This window comes from Macaca thibetana, chromosome 3 (genome assembly GCF_024542745.1).
Source record: "Macaca thibetana thibetana isolate TM-01 chromosome 3, ASM2454274v1, whole genome shotgun sequence".
NCBI lineage: Eukaryota > Metazoa > Chordata > Mammalia > Primates > Cercopithecidae > Macaca > Macaca thibetana.
In genome coordinates, this window is record NC_065580.1 from 59,965,462 (window position 1) to 59,977,683 (window position 12,222).

The 12,222-nt window shown below is 33.3% G+C and overlaps 1 protein-coding gene across 8 annotated transcripts in view; it reads left to right on the plus strand.

Annotated features, from left to right (window-relative positions):
* Positions 1-11,716, plus strand: part of CD36 (CD36 molecule) — a 77,356-nt gene extending 65,640 nt beyond the window's left edge. For all 8 annotated transcript variants that reach the window (XM_050785231.1, XM_050785234.1, XM_050785235.1 and 5 more), the window contains 8 exons: positions 1,171-1,217; positions 4,572-4,641; positions 5,590-5,777; positions 6,515-6,633; positions 7,358-7,431; positions 7,969-8,023; positions 8,635-8,799; positions 10,833-11,716. In XM_050785231.1, coding sequence (XP_050641188.1) covers positions 1,171-1,217; positions 4,572-4,641; positions 5,590-5,777; positions 6,515-6,633; positions 7,358-7,431; positions 7,969-8,023; positions 8,635-8,799 — 718 coding nt within the window. In that variant the 3' untranslated portion in view covers positions 10,833-11,716. The remainder of the gene's footprint in view (positions 1-1,170; positions 1,218-4,571; positions 4,642-5,589; positions 5,778-6,514; positions 6,634-7,357; positions 7,432-7,968; positions 8,024-8,634; positions 8,800-10,832) is intronic.
* Positions 11,717-12,222: the final 506 nt, after the last annotated feature.

The window sequence follows — 12,222 nt, forward strand, 5'->3', positions numbered from 1 at the left end:
GGAACGAACAAGCTTTCTTCTCCATAAAGTTAACAATTGTGTTTTAGACCAGTTTTTTTTCTGAAAAAGAATGAAGTGATCAAAACCAAAAGACACAAAATGTTTTTATGAATCTAAAGTAACCCCTACCTCAAACTGAGTCTATCTAATAATTGCATTTAACAGCTAAAATATTATTAGTGGATTACTTTCTCTTCTAAAGAGTCCACAGTTACATATTTTTAAAGAAAAGTCAGTAGACGGAAAAAAACACTTCTAAATATTCATTTAAGAGGAAATCACAGCAATTTTTTATATTGAGACATAACGAACATTTCACTAATATTACAGAGATGTGGAGGGGAGTTGCAAAGAGCTCCTAATTAGAGTAAGAATTTCACATCACTTTAAGATTATAAGGTTGATTTAACTCATGGCAAGACTGAACATGATTAACCACTTATTTTGTTTAAAAAGTATGTAATGGCTTGTCTTGACATGTCACTGTTAGGAGTAGAAAAAAAGTTTTTCCATCACCAAAAAGGTGAGGATGCAGGGGAACTATTACTATTGTTTTTATCACTTTCAGATATATATAGCTTATTTAAACAACAAAGCATAAATTAATAAAATCTTTCCTACTTTAATGTTAGTCCATGTGAGAATTAAAGAGGGGAAGGGGCAGGAATATAAATCAATCGTCTACATGTTTTAAATGTTTGCTGATCCAAACATCAACTTCTTTCTTTCCTCTTCCTCGCTTCTCTCTTCTGCCTGCCTTATACTGAGTTTACTTCAGTTACCCATTTAACACTTTCCATCTATTCATTCTGAACACTTATGCTACTGAGCGAGTAATTCATGTATCCCATTGGGAAAAAAAATTCTCCCCTAAGTAGAGATTTAAGTTTCTGATAAATGTTTTTAATTTTTTCCCTATTCCAAGACGTTTCTAATTAACACCTGGCAGTTTTTATTTTATGATCTGGCCACCTAATGGCATCAGGTACATTGCAATAAGATAAAAGGTTCAAACAAAACATGAACAGAATTAAACATTTCTTAAACTTAGTATTGTCACATTTAAATGCATCATATTAACAGAAGTATTGAATTATAATAGAAAAAGTAATGTAAGAAAGGTATTCTTTAAATGAGAATGTTTATTCATTGTCTTTTTCTATTCTTAAGGAATCTCTCCTATTGGGAAAGTTATTGCGACATGATTAATGGTACAGGTAAGAATATTTGTTTTGTGGTCATCACAGTGAATCCACCTCCCTTTCCCACAAATCCACCATTATACTGACAGTGTTCTGAAAGTTGAGGGTGTGTGTTTACTTGCCTTTATATCCCCACAACATAATTCAGAGTCCCTATTTGTATATTGGCTTAGTAAATGTGTGTTCAATGTAATGGGATTTGTGAAGATTAATCATAAAAAATTAGCCCTTACTGCATGACTCAGAGAAATGTTTGCTTTGAAAAAACTTAACTGTCATCCTGGCAACAGAAGTAAATGGTAAAAAAACAACAAAAAACACTTTACTTTTCAAATCTTTTATAAATAGTATACAGATAAGTTAGAATTGAAAGAATAAAAAAAAGTTAATTACAAAAGAGAAAACATATCTAAGCAAGGCTTATAGCTGAGATAGAATAAAGTTGCAAGACAGAAACATCCATTTTTGGGTAAGGTGGTCAGAATAAGAGAGAAAACAAAAACAAGGTCAGATGTCTTCTTAACTATGAAAAATATATGTAAAAAATGAGCATTCCAAATTAGAATTGGGAAAAAGAGCTATAAACTTAGATTTAGGGTATGGTTAGATCAGGCTTATTCTCCTTCAGGATAAGCAAAGTACAGATATGCCTATTAGTTTAAGAATTAAGATTTTTAAAACGCAATGGGAGGCTGGTCATGGTGGCTCACGCCTATAATCCCAGCACTTTGAGAGACGAAGGTAGGTGGATTGCTTGTGCCCAGGAGGTTGGGACCAGCCTGGGCAACATGGCAAAAATCCCATCTTTACAAAAAAATACAAATATTAGCTGCGCATGGTGGTGCATGCCTATAGTTCCAGCTACTTCGGAAGCTGAGGCAGGAGGATCACTTGATTCCAGGAGGTGGAGGCTGCAATGAACTATAATTGTGCCTCTGCACTCTAACCTGGGCAACAGTATGAGACCCTGTCTCAAAAAAAAAAAAAAAAAAAAAAAAGGAAAAAGTCGTGGGAATCAAATATCATGAATCAATATCAGAGGCAAGCTTTCAACTACTAGGAAACAAAAGCACGAAGTTCACAAAATTAGGGAATATCCCATAAAGACAGTTAAGTAAAAATGAAGCACAGAGAATGTTTTCTTTGCCAAAGGTATGATTATTGACTTCCTATGCATATTTATTTCTATCATTGCCTGGTAGGAAAAAAAAAAAAAACAGCAAAAACACTGTTGAATTTGCTTTGCAGGAGTTTTGTTTTGTTTTGTTTTGTTTTCTGAGATAGAATCTGGCTCTGTCACCAGGCTGGAGTGCAGTGGCGCGATCTCGGCTCACTGAAACCTCTACCTCCTAGGTTCAAGTGATTCTCCTGTCTCAGCCTCCCAAGTAGCTGGGACTACAAGCGCCTGCCACCACGCCCAACTAATTTTTGTTATTTTCAGTAGAGACAGGGTTTCACCATGTTGGCCAGGATGGTCTTGATCTCTTGACCTTGTGATCCATCCCCCTCGACCTCCCAAAGTGCTGAGATTACAGGCTAGAGCCACCGTGACCAGCCAAGGTTTTGCAGGGTTTTAAGCCATAAGAGTGGGTAAAGAAGTTATTTTCTAAGTAAAGCATTTCTGGAAATAAATTTTCAAGTCCTCAATACTACCAATGCTAGTAGTTGTATAAGCAGAATACTTAGTCCTTAGATGCAGAGATAAATATACTGTGTTACTCCTAGTGAAGGATTCTTTATGGGTTTAAGGGGTGAAATCTTTAAAAAGAGGATTCATTGACAATAATATAAATGCATGAGCATCAGGCATGATGTTAAAAATATCTAGGGTGAAAATAGACCTGAAACAAACTAGGAAAAGAGGGAATTTGGACAGAGCAGGGGATGATCCCTGTGAGAGAGATTCTTGCTTATGGCACTAGGGAAAAGAAAGTAATAAAACAGTAAGGTTCTAATGTGTTTTCATCATAATTTAGAAGTGCATCCTCTTTACCTTCTTCAGTAAGTTTGAAAAGACTTAAAATGGAAGTATTGGTATACATTTAGAATGTTTATTTTGGGCGGTGGGGGGAAGCTCTGCACATAATCTTCAATGATATTTTAGATAATGATCTTAAAAGTTTTTCAATGTATTTTTCTTTAATTATTAAGGAAATGGGAAAGCAGGTGTTGGCAATGCCCATATGGGGGCTTATATTTCACTTGTCACAAGAGTGTAAAGTAATGAAAATAAGGTCACAAGGTTGACACACTTGCCAGAGAAAGAACCTGCAATGCATAATTGAAGATGAGACTTACCATTTAAAATTTATTCAATGACGACTCATATTAGTGATATTCATGTGAGAAGTACATGGAAGAGTTAACTAATTATTTCTTCATATATCCAATGTTTGCCATGGATCATAGTTGTAGCAAAAAGTAAATTCAATAAATGACTTTTTTAATATACTTTCAAAGCATTTGAAGTTCTGTTTAGTGAGAGAACTTTAGTAAGTATTTTTAGAAGTATTCATCAGCCATAGGGCCAATGAAACACAAAATCACTACAAATAAGAAATGTGGACATAGCAGGAGTTCCAAATGAACTTCCCTGGAAGAAAAGTGCCACTCTGCTGGTGGGGTGGGGCATTTCAAAAAACAAACACAATGTTAGCCTTGACATTTCATTTTATGTTTAAGTTTCTTTTATTTTGTACCATTAAATATGTATAGTATGTAGATTTGTTGTTGACTATAGCAGCCCCTAGCCATATGTAACTGTTAAGGACTCAAAATACGGCTAGTATGATTTGAAATGTGCTGTAAATATAAAATGCACCGTGGATTTTCAGATTTTAAGAATTTAAAATATTTTATAATGGTTACATGTTAAAATATTTTGAATATTAATAAGTTAAATAAAATAGCATTCGGTTTGGTTTTGTTTGAGACAAAGTTGTCCACTTGTTGCCCAGGCTGGAGTGCAATGGCACAATCTTGGCTCACTGTAACCTCCGCCTCTTGGGTGCAAGCAATTATCCTGCCTCAGCCTCCCAAGTAGCTGGGATTACAAGTGCCCACTACCACACCCGGCTAATTTTGTGTATTTTTGGTAGAGATGGGGTTTTACCATGTTGGCCAGGCTGGTCTCGAACTCCTGACCTCAGGTGATCCACCCGCCTTGGCCTTCCAAACTGCTGGGCTTACAGGCTTGAGTCACCGTGCCTGGCCGGTTATTTCTTTTTACCTTTTAAAAATGTTGCTGCTAGATAAATAACTTAGGTAGTTTGCATTATATTTCTACTGACTACACTGGAGGAGAGATTTCTAGGTTTTTTTCTAGAACACATATTACATCTAATCATTTGCCACTCGATTTTTAAACAGATGCAGCCTCGTTTCCACCTTTTGTTGAGAAGAGCCAGGTATTGCAGTTCTTTTCTTCCGACATTTGCAGGTAAGAGAAAAACTGAAGTATGTCTGAGTCAGACCCCAGGTGACAAAATGCAGACCAAGAAACTTTATTATTTTTCTCAAATAATGATTAAACACAGCATAGAAAATTCATAATGTTTATTAACTCTGCAAAATATTCTTCTATATCCTCCAATTTTTAATAGCGTAAATCATTTTTTTGCTATTTCTAAGCAAGAACCATTTTGCCTCTTTGAAACTAAACTAGTAGTCTAATAACAATGAAGTCCAGAAGAGTAAGTCCAGTCTTTCTAAAGACATACAGAGAAGATGATGCAGATGTAACAGAACTGTGTTCATGTGCTCTGCTCAAATTTGTGGGGCCCAGTAGATAACCCACGAACACTGGAGCCTTTACCACTACCCTCGAGCCCAAGCTCTGTCCCTAAAGACTGTATGATGGTGGGTAAGCATTTAACATCTCGGATTTTTTTTCTTATCTGTAAAATTTAAGACAGCAGTATTTCTTCATATAGGTGTATCTGGGGATTAGAAAAAAAATGTGTATTGAACCCTATGGTTCTATACAAGTAGACACTTGGTAAATGATGGAAATGTACCAGGTATATATCCAGCATGTATATGCACACACTCCAGTGAGTGGTCTTTCTCTCCAGGACTAATTAAGCTGTGAAAGAAACTTTATTTCATTTAAACTGATCACAAATAAAGTATTTGAAAGAAGTGCTATAAATATTTACTAACTTTGGTATAAATAAACATGGTACTTCACAAACAAGAATAGTTCATACTTGGGTATTGAGTTCTAGTATGTGTTAAAATTTCCCAATCACTTTTTTTCCTAAGAATGAAACAAGAATTTAAGATAGAGTGTATGATGTTTGTAAGGTAAAGCAAGAATAAGAAAAAATGAATCTCCAGAATGTAAGTTCAGGTTCCTGGAATGCAGCTCTTTTTTCTCTGTATTTAGGTCAATCTATGCTGTATTTGAATCCGACGTTAATCTGAAAGGAATTCCTGTGTATAGATTTGTTCTTCCATCCAAGGCCTTTGCCTCTCCAGTTCAAAACCCAGACAACCATTGTTTCTGCACAGAAAAAATTATCTCAAAAAATTGTACATCATATGGTGTGCTAGACATCAGCAAATGCAAAGAAGGTGAGTAAATATCCTCAGCAGCACAGTCCATATCATAATTTGTGATATTCTTTAAAATGAGACCTTTACCACAAAATCCCTTTGCAAGCAAAATTTAAAATTAAAGTAAGAAAGTAATTAGGGCAGAATGGTGGCAGAAAATTTTAGTGCTGATTTTGTATTTTGGGAAGGTCCCAAATATGTGTTTCAGTGTTACAAAATTTAGTTAAAACCACACTAGCATTTCTTTGTGGCTGCTTTTAGATTTAGGGTGAAATGAAAATAATTCCGAGAACACTTTGCGCATCCTGTTATCCATCTGTCATTGTTCTAACTTTTTTCACTAGAAAATGGTACAGGTAAATGTATTTTCAGTATGTATCTAAAGCTAGAGTTAAACATAAAATTTGGAGGCTAGCTTATACTGTACATATTTATCATACTAACATGGGTGTGGAGGAAGAAAAAAAAAACTACTGTTAAATAAATTCTTAGTCCCTAGACATATTACTGCCTGAAAGCTGAACATATATAGTTGAAACTTTGGGTTCATCAACAAAACTTTATATATTGAAAATTAATACTGAAGGGGTTTACAGTAGAAATCAACTGATATAATTCTTCCCCACCCATGTTAAAAACCAAATATGTATTTTTTTTTAATTTAAGAAGTTTTAGTTTTGTGGAAATATTTTTTGAGTTATATATGAAATGAAGGAAGCTATTAATTCCAATTGACTCTTAAAACTTGTCTTCAGGGAAACCTGTGTACATTTCACTTCCTCATTTTCTATATGCAAGTCCTGACGTTTCAGAAACTATTGATGGATTAAACCCAAATGAAGAAGAACATAGGACATACTTGGATATTGAACCTGTAAGAAAACACATTATTGATCTGATTTGGTTGCTATTTTAAACAATACAATTGAAATAAAAATAATCTTGGAGATAACACTAATCATAGTTATTGAATCACATTCTTTTAAGTTACTGAAAATTACGTCGATTTTTTCCTATTGTTGTTTATGAAGTGATTCTAATTGGCTTAAAATATTTATATAAAATTATGCTTATGAGGAGTTATTGTATATTATGTAAAATTCAAAGAGTGAGTGTATGTGAATTTGACTATACTTATTGTTAAAATTTATAAAATTGTTATAGCACAACAGTTTTAATCTTTATTTTTGTATTTTCCTTTTCAAAAAGTAAATGAAATTCTAGAATTTTACTAGTCATGTTTTAGTTTAAACAATGACACAAGTAGTATTATAACTAATGATACATGGATTCTAACAGCATATATATTTGACCAGGAATTATCTGAGATCTTATATTTTGTTGTTGATTTCTTTAAACCATTTCAAGTAAATCACAAATCTAACTAAAACCTTGACATTCGATTGGGCAAATAAATTGTGTATCTATATGGATGCGTGTGTATACAAATATAACTATATAGAGAGTTTTAAAAGTTTCAAGTAGTCCTGTTTAACCTTAAGTTACTACCTTCTCTTCTGCTGTAAGAAAAATAAGTTTTGAATAGTATAAAAGAATGTTTTAAAAAGTTGGTAATTATTTAGTTGTTCTCTTTTTAGATAACTGGATTCACTTTACAATTTGCAAAACGGCTGCAGGTCAACCTATTGGTCAAGCCATCAAACAAAATTCAGTGAGTCTCTTGAAAATGGTTATTTTGATAAAATCTGTAGTATCTTCTTGTAAGAACATGAGTAAATCTATGTAAGTGGAAAGAACATCCAATATCAATTATCTTTTGCTTAACATCACCAAACAATCATTATTAAATGCTTATGACAAATTTCACCTATAGCTTAGTACCATATCTTGTGTTTATTGAAATGGTACTTGCACAAATTTTGGAATAGTTTTATTTGAGCGTTTGATAGCATCTCTCATTTTGTTAGCTGCCCAAAAATTTCTATGACAATAATTGTTGGAATTCATATTTTAGTTCCCCGAGAATTTATTGAAAGGGAAAATCCACACTTGGGAAAAAAAATCAATGTGATTAGAAGACACATAAGAGCAAAGGAAGTAAAAAACAACTATATTAAAATGTGCATGAGTCATTACAGGAACAAGACCAAATTCGCAACAGCAACTAATTTCTGAACATTTATTTTAAAGTTTGTTATGTATAAATATTAGTTTATATGTTCATAATTATTTTCAATGTATATTACAGAGTATTAAAGCGTCTGAAGAGGAACTATATTGTGCCTATTCTTTGGCTTAATGAGGTTTGTATTTTCAGCTGTTAGTTATTAAAACAATAAACAAGCTCTTGATGTTTCAAAAGAATGTATAGTATTTAAAGCTATATGTATTTCCATTTCCCATATGGACGAGTAGACATTTATTAAACCTATTTGAGATAACCTAATTGCACAAAAATATCAAGTTTGCGTTAGTTTTCAGGTTTTAGAAAACATTTCCTATAAGATTTTCTTCAAAAATTCATCTATTAAACATGTTTTCTTCTTGTAACATTTGTCTTAAGATAGTCTATCCTATTGCCTGACAAGGGATTTTTAGTATAAATCCATGCATTGATTAGCTATAAAGTAGGAAAAGCATTGAATAAGTCTTTGGAGCAAGTGGAACTGGTGACCCTTTGTCATGGGGAAACACCCATTGGGAAATCATTCTGAGATCATTCTGAAGAGGGCTACACCCTATCTGGCACTTAATTGCCTTTCTTGACTTGCAAAATTCCATTGACTTGTCTTGTAGACACTGATGACTAACACCAATAGAGGTGTTAGAAAAAAGGGTGATAGGCAATTGAAGGGTTTGAATATTTTGTTTTACTAATATACCCAAATAATGTTGATTATTAACTTGATTACAGACTGGGACCATTGGTGATGAGAAGGCAAAGATGTTCAGAAGTCAAGTAACTGGAAAAATAAACCTCCTTGGCCTGATAGAAATGATCTTACTCAGTGTTGGTGTGGTGATGTTTGTTGCTTTTATGATTTCGTATTGTGCATGCAGATCAAAAACAATAAAATAAGTAAGTACATACCAAAAAATATTGCTTCAATAATATTAGCTTATATATTGTTTTCATTTTATCAAAGAGAAGTTATATATTAGGCCATATATATTTCTAGACATGTCTAGCCAATAATCATTTTTAAATATAAGTAAATAAACTTATAAATATTATCAAGCAGATCACTAAAGTATACCTTTAATTCTGGGAGAAATGAGATAAAAGATGTATTTGTGACCATTGTAACATTAGCACAAATATAGCACTTGTGCAAAACTTGTCCAAAATTGACTGGTTCATTTCTCAATTATATAGCTAGTTATATATTAAATTATCTGATATTTAAAAATAATTGACTAGGAAATGGTTTCATAAGAACAGGATTGCTGCATGTAGACATGCTGGCCATGCATTTTCCAAATCTAGAAAAGTCCTGAACGAAAATTTGAATATAATAGTATCAGGAAATAGGGGAAAATAATCTTTGACATAGTAAAACCAAGTACTCAGAGTTTAGAGGAAAAAAGAGATGTGTACAAGAGTTCTGGCAGAATTGTAGAGAGACTTTAGGCCTCTGTGCTTCAGATATTATTGTCCATGCACTCTTATACATAAAATGGAAAACCTTTTTTTATTTATCGCAGGCAGCATTTGTGTCGCCTGTGGGGGAGAATTTTTTACTTTCTCTCTATTTTTCTTCACCTCAAGGCAATGTAAATAAAAGCAGTATATGTGCTATAATAACTTATTTAGTTGTTTACTATGTGCCAGTACATGCTAAAGATTCTATATCTCATCTAATCCCTAATACAATTTCATGATTTTCCAATAGCCTGGATTCATCGGCATCCATTCTATCTTCTAGAGGTTTTCCATGAAATTATAAATTTGAATTGTCTATTACCAAAGCATAAATCAGTTAAAGTGGAATCTGGGGACCCGTAATTTCCTTTTGTGAGATTGAGAGCTTGTGTTTGAGAAGGCAACCTAATATTTGGTTCTAATCACTTCTACTACTATTTAGTCACCAAAAAGACAATAATTCTGCCTCCAAACTATTTGGACAGAATGTCTTCAAAATACTAGCCTAAAATATTCACATTATAAAACATTAAATATTACCTTCAATACCTGTCATTAGCCTACTGACAAATTATGACTAAACAAAGGCATTTGTATGACTATGTAATAGAAGAGATCATCCACTGAAAAGTAAAACAAAATAACAAAAAAACTTGTCCTAATGGGAAAGCATACTTAATAAAAGGAAATGCAGAAGTCATAAACATGTTTTGTAAGTATTCAGAATTAAAATTATGTGATACATTTTTATGATTGCTTAATGATTCTTGGATGTCAGATTCCTTGGGTCTATTTATAGCTAAATTATAATGAAAAATTCAAGGCTTGCTGGAGCAACTTTGTCAATGAATATATTAGTTTTGCTTATATATTTGATTTTTATAAGGAAAAATTACTGCCTTTTTTTTACAAGCAGAGAATAAACTGTTGATTACTTGATTTACTAGATTTAGAAGAATCACAAAAGATATAGATTTTCTTAAGCAAAGTTCAGCTTTTAATATCATAAGAATTATATCTTTGGGCAGATTTGTGAACAATAGGAACAAGTAAGAAGATGGGTATGCAAGAAGGAGCAAAGTGTAAGATGGTGGAGCTAATGTGTGGTTTCACTCAGGGGGTAACAAGGAAAATAACCCAATGGTCCTTTTGAAAGTAGTACATACACTTTTACATGGAAGTTGGTCTGAAGGGTGTGGAAATGCTGGTCCAAGGCAGATGTACTCTAGCTACCATTCCTTGTCTGGTGTGTGCTGGTCTTGAGGGTTGAGAAGCACCCTTTTTATGTGCCTTTCTGGAATAGGAATGTGTTTTGCCTTATTGGTGAAGCCCATTAGATAACTTCTCTCTGCAGCTAGAGAAATTGAACTGATTAATAAACAGTATGATATCTCAGATATAAAATTTAAGTATTATTCATTGTAATATTCCACTGCTTTCTGATTAGTAATATTTCCTCCACTTTACAGGCAGCAAATGATTCTTCACATTTATGCACTAGCTACGTCATGACCCTGGGTAATACCGACCTACAGGATGAAAATTGGATATGCTTTACTTTTACAAAGCACATCTTATCTTTTAGTTGAAGAAATGGTGGCACTATTTCTTTTTTTGTATTAAGCAACTGCACATTTCAAAAGGATTATTGAGATGTTATGAAAATCTCTACCTTGCACAAAAATCTCCAGCAGCTTTTAAAATTCATCATTTCCACAACTGAATTGATTTCCATTTCTACAGACCTGGCTCAAGCACAAACCAGTTTCTTTGTGTTGTTCTGATTCAACAATTGGTTTCTGGGTGGCCAATTCAGAAGAGTGGACATTCTCAACAAATCCTAGGCCGTGCATTCCTGTCATCCTCTTCCAGGGGAAAACACCATCATCCTTCAATTGCAACAGTCTCCAGGACCATCAGCATATTGCATTTCATGCACACCAAATATTTTTAAAGACATTTATAAATAATTCGCTTATGACTCACATTTCTCTATGAATTCCTTCATACAGCAAGTATAACTCTTTTCTTTAAGGGCTTATGTATTTTGTCACTGATCATGCAAATGGACAACATTTTAGCACACTTTATTCATATTTTAAGGACTTTTATTCTCTGTTCTGCAACTCTTCTGGAAATAGAGTAAATTTTGCTGTTTTTTGTACTCAGTTGCAACTCATGCTTGGCATCTTCAGAATGCTTTTCTGGCATTAAGAGATGTAAATGATAAAGGAATTATTGTATGAAATATTACAAAGAGTAGAATATGCATTGTTATTCATTGTAATATTTTTTGCATCATAATCGCCTCATAAAGACTGGTTTCAACCATTAAAAAATGTTCTTCCTTAAATTCCTGTGCGTTTTCTAGTTCCTGTTGTATCATAAAATGTTTATCCTCATTTTCTGTCCGAAGTATATTTTATCTGAATCAACATTTCTTTATAAATCCATAGTTCTTGCTGAAATATGCTTTCTAAATTTTGACCACTCTAGGCTAATTTTTTAAGTTAATTGAAGAACAAAAAAGACATTTGGTTTCATCCTTTACAGCAGTAGGACAATTGTAAAGGTTTTTGCTTTTTCATAAGGAGACACATTAATAGGTAACCCTGCTTTCTTTAGCAGGGATTCACTTATTTCTGAGAGTGTTAGTCCTCCTAAAAAGAAAGGGAAGACAAACCAAATTCTATCTATCTTGTGTTTTACCCACAGAAGGATACAGGACAAAGGAGTAGTAACTGGCCTATTTGGATACTAAAATTGAAAATAACTTAGCCTCCTTATGAGAGCTGCCAGGGTAAATGCTGAGCATTCCTTTGGAAAAGCCACAAACCAAGATTCTACCTGTTTGGAAAG